General features: G+C 41.4%; 3 protein-coding genes across 5 annotated transcripts; all 3 read left to right on the top strand.

Moving 5' to 3' along the window:
- Positions 1–159: 159 nt before the first annotated feature.
- LOC136432709 (histamine N-methyltransferase-like) lies at positions 160–4493 on the top strand. Its single transcript, XM_066424178.1, has 5 exons — positions 160–588; positions 986–1174; positions 1559–1659; positions 3070–3283; positions 3625–4493. The coding sequence occupies exons 1-5, from the start codon at positions 582–584 to the stop codon at positions 3981–3983; spliced, it is 870 nt and encodes a 289-aa protein (XP_066280275.1). The 5' UTR covers positions 160–581; the 3' UTR covers positions 3984–4493.
- A 653-nt stretch (positions 4494–5146) lies between these two features.
- On the top strand, positions 5147–8578 carry LOC136432712 (uncharacterized). 3 transcript variants are annotated; one of them, XM_066424182.1, is made up of 3 exons: positions 5147–5269; positions 5829–6063; positions 7613–8578. In XM_066424182.1, the coding sequence occupies exons 2-3, from the start codon at positions 5844–5846 to the stop codon at positions 7726–7728; spliced, it is 336 nt and encodes a 111-aa protein (XP_066280279.1). In that variant the 5' UTR covers positions 5147–5269; positions 5829–5843; the 3' UTR covers positions 7729–8578. The 3 variants fall into 3 exon arrangements, with proteins under 3 accessions (XP_066280279.1, XP_066280280.1, XP_066280281.1); XM_066424183.1 differs by lacking the exon at positions 5147–5269 and adding an exon at positions 5324–5431; XM_066424184.1 differs by lacking the exon at positions 5147–5269 and adding an exon at positions 5580–5708.
- Positions 8579–10354: 1776 nt separating this feature from the next.
- LOC136432704 (alpha-N-acetyl-neuraminyl-2,3-beta-galactosyl-1,3-N-acetyl-galactosaminide alpha-2,6-sialyltransferase-like) lies at positions 10355–16008 on the top strand. The gene is made up of 5 exons (XM_066424172.1): positions 10355–10602; positions 12263–12526; positions 13326–13735; positions 14079–14192; positions 14725–16008. Exons 1-5 carry the CDS (start codon positions 10576–10578, stop codon positions 14927–14929), a joined length of 1020 nt encoding a protein of 339 aa, XP_066280269.1. The 5' UTR covers positions 10355–10575; the 3' UTR covers positions 14930–16008.
- Positions 16009–16715: the final 707 nt, after the last annotated feature.

Here is a 16715-nt window from a genome sequence, read left to right as displayed (position 1 = left end):
TGAATTCATTGAAGGGCTTTATTTACATTGGTAATCACCGTGAGAAGTGTACCCTCCCCAGGTCCTTCGCTTTTGGTTGCTGACTGTACAGCTATTGTATTACCCCTTGAAATGTGCAGCACTTTATATGCGAACATCTGTTTTGGACCTTTAGTCTTTACCGAAATAGACACTGTGAAATTGGTTTGACCTGGATGACCTGTACACCACATTATTGACATTATCATCGGCGCTGGGCACTTTTAGTTATGAGGGCGTGGACCCAGGTTACTTCTCTTGTGTACATGCCATTCAAATAAGGTACTGAATACATGTAACGTTAGGTCTCAAAACATCACTCAACTGTATGTTCGTCATGTCGTTAATGTATACTTCCTTAAACTTCATGTCGCAAGTATGGATAATAACATGTAGTAGACGACAACGGAAGACCTTTGCTGAAGTTGCTAATCTTTAACAATTTGAAGCACGTGACCCGTCGATTGTCCGGCTGAGTGACCCGACCTCTGCCGGGATACTGACTGAACACTGACGAAAGGTCAGACACTGCAAACTTTGTCTCAGCACCGAGGAACATCGCCATGGCAGGTTTGTACATTTTGCAGATACCTTCAAACTTTGTCCCTCTTGTATTACCTGAATCATGACGTTTACGGAACCAAGGGATTAGACACCGTCATGCAGTATTTTCACCTGGGTAAACAAATGCATTTGTAATTGGTTTCTTATCTACGCTTGCTACCAAAGTGATTTTCCTTGCCTTACCCGGTCTCTGCTACCTTCCTCGGCCCTAGCCCCGAGGAATATAGCCGAGGCGGGTTACCGAAACGTCACTATGATAGGTAGTATAGATGAAAATCCAATATATAAGGATTCATACTATAGTTAATGGCCACACGGTGCCATGGAATGTTTACTTATGAATATCGACAGGACTACTGTAACTGATATGCTAACATGAGTGCCTTGCGCCCCATGTCGACAGGAAGGTTAAAGGTCGGCAGGCTGAACAACGACTCTCCCGCGCGCTATGCGGCAAGTTTCACGTCTTTCCTGGACGCCACTGAGATGAGCAAAGAGAGCTACTACCACTCGTATGAATCGAAGGTTCCAGACTCTACTCTGTGTGAAGCGGGGACCGAAGTACGTGTGCTGGGGATAGGGAGTGGATCAGGTGAGGTGTCACACAAAATCACATCTCATCTTCGGTTTAGCTAGGCCCGAACCCACATTCAAACATCCAGACATATATAGCTTCTTGAGTTATCTTATTTAAACACGAAAGCAGACACACACTGAAGGCACCGAATACGTAATCTTATCAGCCGGAAGGCAACGACAATGTAGTGGTAACTGTTAGGGGTCAAGCGCAAACGAGATCTGTATCTGTAAAGTTGTCTCAGCCAGTGTAACCGCCCTTTGGCGTAACACCCCATGACCAGTTTCAGAGATATCACACAAAGGTAGACTGTGTAGGCTTGTATGGTTCATTCAGGATCATTGCCCATCCTTTGTAAGCAAACTTATACTTGACAAAAAGCACTGTGCTATCTTATAGGCGAAGCTGACAGCATCATCACAAAGAAGCTTCTGCAGCGCCACAGCAGCGTGTTCAACAGGGTTGTGGAACCGTCCGGAGAAATGATCGAAAAATACAAGGTGGTTGTTATCATTACTGTGCAGTGTAATAGGGTATCTTGCTTTTTCCACGTACTCAGGTTGTTTTGGTCGTACTTGTTATCTCCACGAAAAAAGGCTTTTTCATGGATAAACTGTTTTGCGTGCGTTTGGTGTTTGTGTGTATGTTTGTGTCACCGGATGCTTAGAGTCAGCATAACTGTAGAACGTGTGCATGGATTGTAATGATATTTGGTATGTGGGTAGGTGTTAGGAGGAGGAAGGTCAAGGTTGATTTTGGGCCCCCTGGTATGTGTCACTGGAACTGCAATGGCGTATTTGTAAAAATCTTCTAAGGAGAATAACTGAAGAAAGGATCGACAGATTGTCATGTTATTTGGTACACAGGTAGGTTGGACAGATATGTACACACTTAAGTGCAAATTATGCAAATGAGACTGAATTTGCATAAGTAAGGAGGAAAATCGTTTGCATGTGTGTCGCTGGATGCTCAAAGTCAGCATAACTTTAGAACGTGTAGATGGATTGTAATGATAGTTGGTATGTGGGTATGTGCTGGGAGGAGAAAGGTCAGGGTCGATTTTGGGCCCCCTGGTATGTGTCACTGGAACTGCAATGGCCTATTTGTAAAAATGTTCTAAAGGAGAATAACTGAAGAAAGGAACAACAGATTTTCATGTTATTTGGTACGCAGGTAGTTTGGACAGAGATGTACACACTGAAGTGCAAATCATGCAAAGTTAGTGTGTTTGCGTGTGTGTGCGCGTGTGTGTATGTTTGTGTCACCGTGTGTGTATGTTTGTGTCACCGGATGCGTAAAGTCAGCATAACTGAAGAACGTGAACATGGATTGTTATGATATTTGGTATGTGAGTAGGTGTCGGGAGGACAACGGTCATGGTCGATTTTGGGCCCCCTGGTATGTGTCACTGGAACTGCAATGGCGTATTTGTAAAAATCTTCTAAGGAGAATAACTGAAGAATGAAACGACAGATTGTCATGCTATTTGGTATACCGGTAGGTTGAACAGAGATGTACACACTGAAGTGCAAAGTATGCACCTTGGGACTGAATTTGCATAAGTAATGAAGAAAATCTATACCTCCCTTCTAGGCATGTTAGTAGCAAAACTGGGTCACATCTGTCACGTTAGTAGCAAAACTGGGTCAATTCTCCAGGGGCCTGACAGGTGGTGGTCATACAATTGAGGGATATAGAAAGACATTGGTAGGGGTCTGGTTTATATAAGAACCAAAGACACACTGGCACAAAAAAACACAACTTGCAACGGCAAGAACAATTCACTATGGCAAAAAAGACACCATTTGATTAAAAAAACTAAATTTCATGGAGATTTTGGGTCCTAAGACTCTTGTTTGTGTCATTGTTTTATTCAACCATCGTTTGCTCTTTTCATTGACATCTTGTAGACGCTGGTGCGTGAAGACACAAGTCTCAGTGCTGTCAAGTATGATTGGCGCCAGCAGACAACAGAAGAGTACTTCCAGACGAAAGAAAACACAAAGTTCCATCTCATTCATGCCATCAACGTTCTGTACTATGTGGAAGATCCAGTCGCCACCTTGCGGAACATGTGGGAACAGCTGGCAGATGGTGGTTGCATGTTGGTCACCATGGAGTCAGGTACAGTACATGTATAGCTAAGCTTTAAGATATACTGCTTTATTCCGGTTTTGATGTTCTGACTTTATGTTATCAAACTTTTGGACTGCATGCATAAGTACGAATTGTGTCCTTCATCAAGATCTATAGGGAGCTAACCAAAAAGCCCCAAAACTTGTTGAAGTACTGTAGATAGTGATGATGATAATGCCGATGTTGAAAGAAAACCCGCCAAAATGTCTTTCTGTACTCGTTTACATTGATGTATTGCTGCATCTTAACCAACCCCTTTTTTGTTAGTAATAATTAATATACCAAAAATTATATTGTAGACTCTGACTGGCCTCATTATACATTTACAGAAAAGGGGGATTGGGGGAAGCTCCAGCTCAAGTTGTGGGAGTATTTTGGCCAAGGCGACCGCTTAGACACATCGCTACGTATGGCCGGTGACGTCAAAAGATGGCTTGACGCAATGGGCGCCACGTACGTCTCTTTCCAGAACAAAGTCAACGTCAACGCCACGGAGTGTTTTGAGAAAAACTCAGAGGAGGGGATGCTGCTTCTTGACTTCATCACACACACACCTTACACCTCAGACATACCAGAAATACAAGCAATGGCCTTAGAGTTCATCCGACGACACTCCTCTGTGGTAGATGATAGGATAATTTTCCTATCAGTCGAAGAAACTATCGTTGCTTTTAAAAAGGCAACATAAGTAATAATCATAATTTTCTCTATATGGGGTGAATTCGATTGAAAATATTGGGTCTAATCATTGAAAAGCGTCATCACTAGCTTATCAGTATTTAACACATCGATGATATTTTGATCTATACTTACGTGAATTGCTCTTTTTTTCTCTTTTAAAACGCACAAAGACGAATCGAAGTCAGAGAATAGTTATGTCGGTTATTACATACCGAGTGTCTTTTTGCTTTTTTTCCGCATGGAAAAGGTAATGGTCCTGAAATTTTCAATTCTTTTTGCAGGACGGGTCATAGAGTTAATGAAGCTACTTTATGAGTTGATACATCTGATGTTTGATTAAGTATGAGCTTATATATAGGATATTGAGACCGTCGTTTGTTCAGTACTGTTACAGTAGTAGTTATAGACGTTCGGCTGTAGTGTAGGTCGACAAAGAGGTTTCAACACCCGGGCCTCTTGAAACTTAGACAGTATATTCATGCAGCGTAATAAAAAAAGATAGATGTTACATATAATCCTTAGCGAATCTCTGTATCTCTATACAATCTCTTGAATAATATTGATGTTTGGCTTTTATATACGATGCATGAAAGATGAATGTATATCTTGCAATTGTATGTAATCACGATGACTATGTAAGCAACGTCTGTTTTTCACAAGGACTTTAAGACACAGTTAGAAAGCATCATTTGAAAGGGCTCTTCTTATTTCTTTCGTTACATTTTTTTTAATAACTACCATTTTTTTCTCACTAACATGGCTACTTTTTTGAGATGTATTATGATGAATATATGTGTTATATACGTTCTCTGATCCCCATGACGAAATTCTATACTGCATAGAACAGTCGTGATTAAGATGAATTATTAACAGTGAAAGAACGGCCCGTTCTGTACACACAGCTTTGTGTTGGCAAGGTCCTCTCTATCACTTCTATATCATAACTATATTTGTATATTTCAGAATACCAATTCTTGTGATATTACATGTACATATGCACAGAATGATTACTTCTCAGAACACAGGCAAACTCAATAGGAATCTGAGTGTTCAAAACACGGTGAATGCAAACCGCCTAATGCAAGTCACACATGCGAACACTACACGCGCACGTACAAAAGACACAAAACAATTGGACCTTATCCAAGCGTAAACAGAGCCGAATGAAAACAACCGCCTGTTGCACTTTGGACTATGTCGTCAGAGTCAGGTGACGGAGGGTCACGATAAGGGCAAAGCGACTGGACGAAAAACTCTCTCGTTGAAAAATCGGATTGTCTTACAGGATAGAAGGTATGTAGGCGTTTTAATCTCCGTTCTGGAGTGGCTGTGTGTCGCTAGTTGAATATAGACAACGAAAACCTATCCATAAACCATATGTTACGTTATGTGAACCTTGCTGTGTTCATCAACTTTGACTAGTTAGGACAGGATCAGAAACCAAGCACGTTTGGGGTCAGTCGCCATTTCTTTTGTACCGTCGGACCGTTATAGTACTTAAACGTCGTCTCTCTGGCCTTGTTACAGTAAACATGAAATGTACCTAAACGACCACTTGTTGACGTTAAACTAAGTATATAGACGAAGTCAGCGCCATACCCGATGTCGTCGACCGCTAGTGTATGGTGACGTTTTTGTGAACGCATATTGGTGACGTAATAAGCAGTCATCCAGTGACTTTACTTTTAATTGCGTTTTCAGCAGTTCCGTCATAACCAATTACAAGTGAAAAGTATGTCATTCTCGTCATCATGTATTCAAATTCCTTCAGAGATCGATTATCGAGTGATTTGTTAACTGCTGTAGTTATTTATTTATTTTGTTGTTGTTTGCTTTGTGACGCTTGTTACAGACTTAGGTTCCGAGAATGAGTTATCCGCAGCAGCCTAGTGCCCCTGCATACCCCCCACAGGCACAGCCTGCCTACCCACCCCCGGGGGCGTATCCACCACCACAGGCGGGCTACCAGCAAGCGCCCCCGTCGTACCAAGGTGGCCCTCCCCCCGGACAGGGGTACGGCCCCGGCCCTGCCCCACCCTACGGCACAGTCTACGCCACACAGCCGCCAGTTGTACATCAGAAAACAGGTGGGAAGAAATGACGTCACTCATATTTTATCAGACTGTCGTGACTTTCGTTCAGATACAACGTCAACTCTCGTGATTCCACGTGCACCGGGTAAGACATGAAAATAATCTGTGAATTTAAAGCTGAGATGTAACCTCCATTAACATAAATGCGCCGGGTGTAAATGAGCCACAAAAACAGTGTGTTTGAGAGATCTCTAGTGCAGACCCCTCCCCCATGCACGGTTAACTTATATAGGGGTGCATTATACCGGGGGAGGTTAGATTGAAGGAATCATGGTAGCAGATGTTACCCATGCAGCATCAGTAATCCCCGAGATATGCACACGTCAGATATCCAGGTGTTCAACACATTCTTGGGAAGGCTTAAATAACGCTGTTTTTTTTACTAGTCTCTCAGGCCTTTGGGTTACCCGGCGGAAGTATGAAAGATGAAAGTTGACGTTCAATATAAGCACCCTCTCCCCTGGTGTGCCAAAATTTAATCTGGTACAGTCTTTATTCATGACTAATTGTTTTCACAGCTTCGGAGAAATCTGTTGTAAATGCTAAATATTTACTCTGACCAATGATTGCGCATAGAGAGAGAGTAGTTGATAATTCACTCTGGTAGGCTGCGCTTTTCTTTTCTTCCATTTGCAGCACAGTTAAGAATGGATTATGTTTGCCCAATGTAATGGGTAACGTATGTGTGTGTATAACCTAGAATACAGACCGATGTACGGATGTTTGTATGTATGGGAGCAGCACTTAGAGGATGGTAATCAAAAAGTACCAAATATTACCACTTTCATGGCTTTATGCTTTTTTTCCTGAATGCAAATGATTAACACAATATGTTTATCTGATATACGTCTGTGCCCAAGTTATGTATGTCACAAGAATAAAATCCATTTCGCTAACCACTAGTACCGATAGCCCCTATCCACTGAGGCATCGAACTTTGTGCGACCTGAAATCTCAATCAAGTAGAATTTCAGCGATAAAGAAGTGTACTTTTTGTGTGTTTTGCTGTCTTTCAAATCAAACTTTACAATTGTAGTCGATATGCAATATATAAAATGATAGGTCAAAGAAATCAAATTTCTGTCGCTCAAGAGTCTCTATCCAGAAGGAAGGGGGCCAAAGTTATCGCACCCCCATGGAACAACGAATATGTCAATACTGCAGTCTAAATAGAATAGAAGATGAACACCATTTTGTAGTAGAATGTAAACTAAATGTCAAAAAGAGAACTGAGCTTTATAGACTGATACAACATATGTTCCCCTACTTCATACACCTAAGCAATAGACATATTCATATTTCTAATGAGTTCAGACAAACCAATGATCATAAACCATATCTCCTCTTACATTTTTACCGTTACAAAGAAACGAGAAGTCGAATCCATGTAGTTTTAATATAATTCTTGTAGTAATTTGACAATGTATGTATAGATGTATATGTTCACTATTCTTTTGTTGTGACCTGTACTTAACCCGGTGGGTATATGTGTACAATAAAGGTCTCAATTCATTCATTAATGATGTAAATGATGTCCCTCCAGTGTACGTGTATGACCAGGACGCTGCCCTGCGTGAGCGGGAGGCCCAGGCGGCGGAGGACTGCGCCCTGTGCGCCCTGTGTATGGCCTGCCTCTGCTGCTGTCTGGCGAGCAACTGACACCAACTTTCAAGCAACACCTTTATTAGATTTTTGTTCTACAGAATCAAAATGTAGTAAGAATAATGTAATGCAAAGAAATTACATATTCTAAGATATACCAATAAAATTAAAGAGTCAGATATAAAGATGTTATAATGACCAAGAGATATTTCTATCCATATCGATTTACCAGTTTTACCAGTATATGCACAGTAACACATATTGTCTTTGGTGCAAACATTGTAACAAGTGTAATATGTTATGCTTGTAAGATACCAACAAACCTTTCTGTAACATTGATATATATTGTGAATAAAATAAGAAAATTAAAAATTAAAAAAAAGAATAATGTGATGTAAAGAAATGATATTCTATGAGATACATCAAAGAGTGAGATACGAAAATGTTATAATGACCAAGTAAAACCATACAATATTTTATCCATATTGATTTACAAGTTATATTGTATCAAACATCACAGTAATTGCTTCTCAATGCAGTTAAAACGATATATCTAAAAGTTTCCAGTCTTGTTTGATGCGATTTGTAAACACCACGTATCCTCCTGTATAAGTGCCAAATAATGCCGCGTACAATGCGAAAATTAAACGTCAGGATTCTACAATACGTTATCAATCACTATATTAGTGCAACTGGTCTATAAACAAAATGTATTCATGATTTAATACAATTTCTGTGTATATGACAATCATTCGAAGCTTTTGATTGTAAATGACGAAACTTTGTATCCATAGATTAAAAGGCAAAGGTAAAGCGGACTCCAGTAGTGAACCTATGCCAATGATTCCAATAACATGAAAAATAAGATTTAAAAAAAGAAAGACAATGGTTCTTGATTCAATATTTACGCCACGTTTCTTGGGATGACTGACATTTCTTCGCATGATACCGTTACAGTTCTTCCTTCAGGTAAGCTGCCATGTCCTTTAAAGCCTGTTTGTCGACTTCAAAGGCGAACGTATCCATGGGTACATAGTTAATAACTGTAATGATACCATAGAAGCCTGGCGGATAATGTGCTAGCCTGACTTTTACTCCGGCCTTTTCCAAACGTTTGGCATATATGAAGGCGTCGTCCCTCAGTACATCCATCCCACAAACAAGAACATATGTTTTGGGGAGTCCAGGTAAGTCGTCGTCGTCCGCCATAAGTGGTGCTTAGTAAGGATTCAGCATGTCTTTAAGGTCGTTTGAAAGATCACCAGACTGTATATGTACCTTATGTCGTACCGGATCGAAAAAATCGTGGTCGACGAAAGTTGCGAATCGAGACGTCCCTAAGCTTAAAGTGTGCTGTTTGCTTGTAAGTATGTCGATGTAGGACATGTTATCCTTATCTAAGTCATTGTCTTAACGTCATGTAACCATAAATTGTAGTTGAAAAGGAATAGCTCATCCCAAACAGACCCAAACGATAGAAGACACCATATTTCTTACTTGAATTGTAACCACAGACACAACTTTGATATGCAGACAATGTGACTGACAAGTGGTCTGTGGATGCGTCAGCTTCTCATGGACATGTACATGGGCATAGCTGTGATGGAAACGTTCCATCTTGGTTTTTCAGTGACTTGTAGTATACGGAAGTATGTGTAAAGCCGGAAAGTCCTGTTGTTACTGTTGTTGATGTTGTCGTAGATAGGCTCTCAGTTGCCTCTCAGACCACTGACAAAGAACAACAAAAACGTGTAAAATATTAGAGTAGATAGACAACATATGTGCTAATCATAATAATGGTGACCGTATACGTGTGGAAAACCTGAAGACAGCCACTTATCGACAGATCATAATGTAGGTCCTGGCTTCGGTAATCACACACCGACCCCACAGTTTTCTGATACAAAAGTAGTACTGTAACGCTATGGAGGATATGTTTACAGCAAATTAATGCGTGATTCTTCTACAACCTGTCTCTTCTACTGCCATTTATGACTAAGTCGGATGGTGGTAAATTGATGGCTCAACTTACGGTCTTGGGGCGTATCGACTTTCAAGATAAACATCAAGTCGTAGCGCAACAAGTTGAAGCTGTGTGAAATACGTTTCAACCGACCAACATGGCAGACCTGGATAACGCCATGATCACATGACTATCATTTTTTTTCACGAATGTTCGAAAAACAGCTTCGTCACGCATCGGCGCCATGTTGGATACCAGCCTGGCAAAATAGAACAGATAATGAAAAATGGCGCTATCAAAGTTGTCTGCGGGTTCGAGTGTACTGCGAATCATTTAGTGGTTACTAGATATGACGACAAAGTTGGAACAGCAGGTTTTCATCCGTATACTCCAATATTGTGACGTTGTGTTGGCGTAACGGTTAGAGTGTCTGTGCCAAATCCTAGAGGTCCTGGCTTTGAATCCTCAGACATGCCACTACAGGTACTTAAATGAAGCTGGGTACTCATTTTTACATGGGTGGGGTGAGGAAAGAAGAAATAATTTCAAAAAAGAAGAGCTGATTTCTAATCTTATAATTATTTATTCTTTTGAGGAAAGTGGGTCAGTTAGCGCCTGGGGCGAGGAAAGAGTAGTCGGACATATTCGACACGGACTTATAAATAGATTTCACCCACAAAGGACATGATAACCTGAACTGAACCAACGAGTACCAGGATAGCGAGGACAATTCCTTCTGTGTTGTAAGCATCGCATGTCTACCAACAGTTACAAGATCGTAGTGTTCGACGGGTCGCATTTGATAACGGGTATCCGGCAAACCGAGTATTGAACTGCGTGGCAATAGTTGTCTGTAAACCGGTTACAAGTGCCACCCCCTGTCTGATACAGGAGTCAACCGTGTCACGCTACTTGCCACTTGTCGCATACTATTCACCATTATGGTTCAGTGGTCTAACTACAACAAGGTGAGTACCCATTGTGACGAGTCAGCACTAACGCATGTAATAGTCAATGTAGGGTATTTACTAACTAGAAGGTTTGTTTTTTGGAGGTCGGAGGTCACTCAGATGTGGGCTTTACACGGACACTGACTCTTCCCCGATACAACCACGGTTGACCAGTCCCCTGGTCACCAATTTCTCCCAGGGTTGTAGGCTAGGTTTTCTCGGTACCGTGAACTTCTATTCCCGCCAGGCAAACTAAGCTAACCCGGTGATTTTTTTATTGCTTCAATAAACGGGCCTCTGTCAGGAAGCTAAACCAAAACTTTCTCGGGAGGGGTGGGTGGGTAGTGATGTTACCCTGTCTACTATACAATCTACTGAATATAGGTCAACTGGCGAAGTGAGCCTCAGAGTTGGACGGCGCCCGATTCCGTGTCGGAAAGTTCGGAATGGGCAGACTTTACTTTTTAAAAAAAGCCCACAGTGATTTTAGAAGCTTTAGACACAGAAAATGAGATACTGTGGTGTCTGTAGGGCCTTATGTCGTAACATGGAAATTTTCACTGGAAAGATACCGTCATTGTATTTGTTTACTGGCTCAAATGATTCCTTGATGTGTAAAACCTCTCGTCACAAGGAATGCTGTCGTACAGGGTCAGAGTTCAAAACATATTCTGTCCGTTGGGCCGTGTGCTGATACGTGATATGTATCGTTCACAAAAAATAAACTAACACTTAAAACTTTAAATGAGTACGTATTGGTAAAGGCATAACAAATGTTCAGGATAAAAAGCTTTCTGTTATGTCATGTCAGAACAGGAGTTTTAAGAAGAAGAGAGTTTCAGTTATCTTTTTTTATCATTTTGTTTATCTATGCTATTTGCCAATACCTCAGCTTAGCAGCAGTGCTATGCAGGAATTACTATACATGACGCTGACGAGTGGCGCTGAGGTAACGTTAGGCGTTTGCTTGTAAGTCCCTGGTGTTCACAATGTCCTGCGGAAGGTAGTTCCATAACTCAACAGTAGCACGGATAAAGTTTTTTTGTGTCAGGAGGAGGATGACTTGACTGGTTCTAGGGCCGCACTGTGTTGGGATGTTGATAGGCCAGTTTCTCGGCGATGAACATAGGGCTCAGGTAGTAGGTTGTTTAGTGTTGGTGCGTCTTGGTGGTAACGTTACATCCGGTGCAGAAGTGTAAGGGCCTCAACATTTCACCGCTGTTCTAGGTGTTGGATCTGGATACTGTCCAGTGAATCTTGAGGTTAGTTTATAATCTTGATTGCCCTTCTTTGCATGGCGTCTAGCAAACTAGGGGACGTTGGACATGCTCCCATCCATGCAGTTGCGGCGTACTCCATTGAAGACCGAACCATGCTTTTGTAAAGGGTAGCTTTTGTTTCGGACTTAGATGATGTCGAGACTCTTCTTACCAGGCCTAGTCGTCTTCCAGCATCAGTTGACATTTTGTCTCTATGATGTGACCAAATCAGGATTCTCCTGATTGTAAGTTCTAGCAGGTTGACTTCTTCCACTTCGGAGAGGACAGTGTCCATGAAGCTGAGGACAGGTCTTCTGGATTGACAGCAACTCAGTTGTTATCGTTTCTTTTTCATTTCAAATTGCAATTCCATGTAAACCAATCACAGTTCAAGTTTCATTATGTCCTTTACATATTAGGGCAAAACAACTCTCCTGAGTGGACTAGTTTTGGGATTCACGCTCTGCCACTTTGTGTACACGTACTGGTATCTCGGGGACCTGAAACCCCAGCCGCTGTGTCGTCCTGCACCGAGTGGAGGACTTTCACCACGAACAGAAGCCCAGACCAACATTCCAAACACGACCGACGGCCCTACTGCACCGCCTGGTCCGGTCCATCCGGCACCGTTCAATGTCACCAACCCGCTCAGTGGATACGTCAACGTGTTGAAAGATAGAGAGGTAAGTCTGTCTGCTACTGTCTCAGCATTTGGCGAAGTGAACAGTTTTGTTACCTCCAATCCATGAAAAGCCGAGGTATAGTTTTGGGCTCTGTTTGTCTGTGTTTTGTGTATGTATGTGTTTCTGCAAGTATAAATTAAGTATGGCATATGACTTGTTATGAGATTCGGCTTGTGCGTATGTGTTGTAAACAGAGAGGTCGACGTCGAGTTTAGGCCTCCTGGTGGCTAACCTTGGCAATGCAGCATAACTTTCAGTTTCCGTATGTTTTGCCCTGGACATGCTGTGCACGAAGTCTTGATTTTTCGGTGACAGATAGCGTGTAATGTAAAGTAGAAGTGGTAAAAGTCGGGGTCTCCTAGCAGTTTCTTATGAACTTAGAAAGAGTTGGCAATAGACGAGTTCACACTTCCACGGACTACAAAAACAAGGGTTACATTAATTATTTCCAGCAGCGTGAGAACGCGTCCGATGCGTCTAGTAAATGTTATATAGTATTAAAAAGGTCATATGTGTTCGTAGTTGTACCGCGTACATAACATAAATGCCGGGTACTGAGCAGCCGGGTCCTTGTTTATCCTAAAGAATGGTTGAAATACACTCAGTCTTGATATTTTGCGTTGGTGGAAAGTTAAGTCGTTTTCCAAAGTGTATATCTATTGTATGCAATGCTTACTCAAGCAACTGGATAGATTTTGGAAACGTTCAAATCCATCCAGTTGCTTTAGTAACTATCATCTTACATATCTCATTACCTGGATTACTCTCATTGACGTATATCTATTGTGTTATTCCCCAGGCATTGAGGCTACACTGCGGTGTGTGTGCCCTGGTGTCCACTTCTGGACATGTCCTGAACCACACGGCCGGAGCAGAAATTGACCAGGCCGAGTGTGTCATACGCATGAACCATTCTCCTGTTAACGGGTTTGAAAAGCACGTCGGGAAAAGAACTACAGTCCGTATAGTAACACACAGCAGCTTTGAATTCGCCTTTAAGGAAATCACGCAAATCATCTCGAAAGAAAACCGGTCTAAACTGGTAGTATGGGGTCCAGACGATGCCATGAGGACAAACGGAAAGGGGAAGACGTACAACCATTTATTCAATCTGACAAAGGTTTCCAAGGACGTGGAGTTTTACATGTTGTCACCAGAGAGAATGCTGTATTCTCACAAGCTGTTTGATAATGAGACCGGGTTACAAAGGTAAGTAAGCCCTATAATAAGGAGTTTCACGACTCAAAGTACGCATGAACAGCAAAATGCATTGTGGGTAGTATGTCAAGGTTTAGGTAAACATGTTCTTGTCTTCACCATTGATTTGATTTGTATAACAATGTCTGGACCTTTGTTGATATTTTCTTTAAATCTGTGCAATTTCTGTTTGTGTGTGTATTTGTGTTCATGTGTGTTTTTATGAATGTTTAAGTGTGTATTTGTATTTGTGTCTGAGTGTGTACTCGTAAACAGCAAATAAAGTATTAACGCAAAATAAGATATTATCCTCATCATCTTTACCAAATATTCTTCTTGTTTTTCTGGACTTAAGACGCGTCAAGGGCGGCCTTCTCTGGCTGAGTACAGGCTGGTTCACAATGATCCTGGCTACAGAGATGTGTGATCAGGTCAAGGTGTACGGCATGAGTAATGGAGAGAACTGCAGGTCAGGCGGAATTCTCTTTGATATTCTATATGGGAGGGTAGCAGCCTCTCAGTGGAGCTCCTGGTTCCATTATAGTTGTGGTCAATCCTGGGTAGAGCATCGCGGTAGGGAATGCACCCATCTTCCGGAAGGGACGTAAAATGGGAGTTCCGTGTTCGAGAAGGCGCTCCGAATTCGAGAACGGTAAAGGATAGCAACCCCTCCCTGTACAAATATACCTTGCTACTAAAACAGCAAGCAGCTTGCTGCCCTTGTGCCACGAGTCTGAACGAAAAACGAACGAACGAACGATATCGATGTTATATGATTACTTGCCATTTGTACGTCCGTGTATTACGGTCAAACTTGTACCAGTGACCACTTCTGCATAACGACCACCTGGCCATTGAGGTAACATTTAGGAACTCATGTACATCAGTTTCCACAATGGCCAAAAACAAGTCTACAGTGGTCACCTGTCTACAATGTCAATTTCTTCAAGTCGTTTAAGCGGGGTTTTCGTTAACCATATAGATGTTGTTATTGCTTGCAGGGATCCGAATGCCTACCCGGCGGCGTACCATTACTTTGACAGTGACAACATCACATACGCAGAGAAAGAGTGCGACGAGTATAACAGGATGGAGAAACGAGAAAAGGATGCACATCGCTTCTTCATAGAAAAGACAGTTTTTGAAAGATGGTCAAAATACCACAAAATCACCTTCCACTTCCCTTCATGGAAACGTAAAGGATGACTTTAGTCTAAGGCTAGTCTCTAACTTGACTCAGTGGGTTACCGGAAATAAAGAATTTGTCCAAAAGACCGGGTAAGCATATTTACCTTCAGATAAGGTGAACATGAGGTGTAGCAGACACGTTGTGGTGCACGATTACCTAATGTAGCAAGTGGCAGGACAAAGCTAGAGGGGCCGGTGCTATATATATATGAATGTAATTGAGTATAATGAACAGAGCAGTAATTTGTTATTACTGAAGACATGGTTTAGATACACATTTACAATGTCTGTATCACAGTATTGATGATGCTATAATTTAGGCATCAATATTTCTGAGCATCACAATATTTATCTATGATTTAATATATACAAAACGCCTGGATTTGGAATACATATATAGTGATTGATGTCACTGTATTGATGATGTTACCTCATTGTTCAAACCGGAATAAGTGAATTTGTAAACTATGCCATGGCGACACAAAACATCATAAACTTACATAATTATTATAGAATAGTCGTCAACTAAATTCTAAGAAAAGTCTTATTTTGGTAGTCCTAGCACACGTCCTTTAGGCAGTTATACGACGTGAAAGTTGGCGCGGGTACTTTTAGCCCCCTCCCCCAACCCCCAGTCTAGATAGGGTTAAAAGTGGTGTTCTAGCTAAGCATACCTGTTACCAGATCTGACATAAAACTCTACTATATACCTTGCTTGTCGAGAATTTTGAACACATTTTATTTTTGGCCCCCACTACAGTATGAGTGAAATGTATTTTTTTTTGGTCATGCTTCCTTCTTTTCCTACTCCTCATCCTCCTGTCAAATCTTCAAAGGGATTCATCTCAGTCGTCTCTGGACCAAATGAGCTGAAATTTGGTATGCTGGTAGAGTGAGTACATACCCGGAAATAGCTTATACGGATCTTTAGAATGATTTTATTGAATTTTGTGGCCATTTTTAGAAGAAAAAAAACGTACATTTTGGATTCCCCTGCCGTGGTATTGAAGGATCTGAAATATGTTATAGTTGTTAATTAAAAACTTACCCAAAGGACCGCATTATCATTTTTGACATATACTACTTAAGATGATTAATTGTGCGATTGATTGATGAATTTTTGGTTATTTTAGCGTTCCACGTACCGCATGGCGTTTCGCATTGCGTTTCCAGCGTTTACCATATCTCCGAATCTAAGCTGTTTGATATTATTATGTGACAGAATTGAGACAAAACATTCATATGACATACATATAGATAGATCGATATAGATAGATCGATTGATCGATCGATCGATAGATGGATGGATGGATGGATGGATGGATGGATGGATGGATAGATAGATAGATAGAAATTCTTTAAATCTCTTAATGAAAACATGTTTTGTAACGACCTAGATTACCTAAACAACTAGTCGTTCAACACTTTTGTGTCACGTGTCTGAGCCTATGTGTGGATGTCCGTTGGGGTACGCGAGCGCGTTTGGGATGTGCATTTATCTCTGCATGCGTGTGTTTAGTGCCCCTACGTAGGGGTTTTCTGTGTGTTCAGATGGCGGTCTGATCTGACCCAATAGTCGGTGACTCGTAGGACATCCATGTTTTCTGTTACAGGTAGGACGTCCTCATACTTGTCACCGGTAAAGATGTCAACTCCAACCAAGGTAACCTGGAAAAAACAAACAAACAAACAAAAATATTCAATTAGGTAACATGATGAACTTTCACACTTGTCTGTATACCGTAGTTGAGGACATTACAATGCCTTGTTCTCTAAGCTAACTAAATACAGTTCTAACTTTGTT

This window comes from Branchiostoma lanceolatum, chromosome 4 (genome assembly GCF_035083965.1).
Source record: "Branchiostoma lanceolatum isolate klBraLanc5 chromosome 4, klBraLanc5.hap2, whole genome shotgun sequence".
Taxonomy (NCBI): Eukaryota; Metazoa; Chordata; class Leptocardii; order Amphioxiformes; family Branchiostomatidae; genus Branchiostoma; species Branchiostoma lanceolatum.
The sequence above is the reverse complement of the archived record's forward strand: the minus strand, read 5'-3'. Positions and strand labels throughout refer to the sequence as shown.

Excerpts from the sequence above, each read along its gene's own strand:
- LOC136432709 (XM_066424178.1), top strand. Across the intron at positions 1,660-3,069 it reads AAATGATCGAAAAATACAAG|ACGCTGGTGCGTGAAGACAC; the intron begins GTGGTTGTTATC and ends GACATCTTGTAG. Across the intron at positions 3,284-3,624 it reads GTTGGTCACCATGGAGTCAG|AAAAGGGGGATTGGGGGAAG; the intron begins GTACAGTACATG and ends ATACATTTACAG.
- LOC136432712 (XM_066424182.1), top strand. The coding sequence starts at position 5,844 with ATGAGTTATCCGCAGCAGCCTAGTGCCCCTGCATACCCCCCACAGGCA. Across the intron at positions 6,064-7,612 it reads AGTTGTACATCAGAAAACAG|TGTACGTGTATGACCAGGAC; the intron begins GTGGGAAGAAAT and ends ATGTCCCTCCAG.
- LOC136432704 (XM_066424172.1), top strand. The coding sequence starts at position 10,576 with ATGGTTCAGTGGTCTAACTACAACAAG. Across the intron at positions 10,603-12,262 it reads AGTGGTCTAACTACAACAAG|GGCAAAACAACTCTCCTGAG; the intron begins GTGAGTACCCAT and ends TTTACATATTAG. Across the intron at positions 13,736-14,078 it reads AATGAGACCGGGTTACAAAG|ACGCGTCAAGGGCGGCCTTC; the intron begins GTAAGTAAGCCC and ends TCTGGACTTAAG.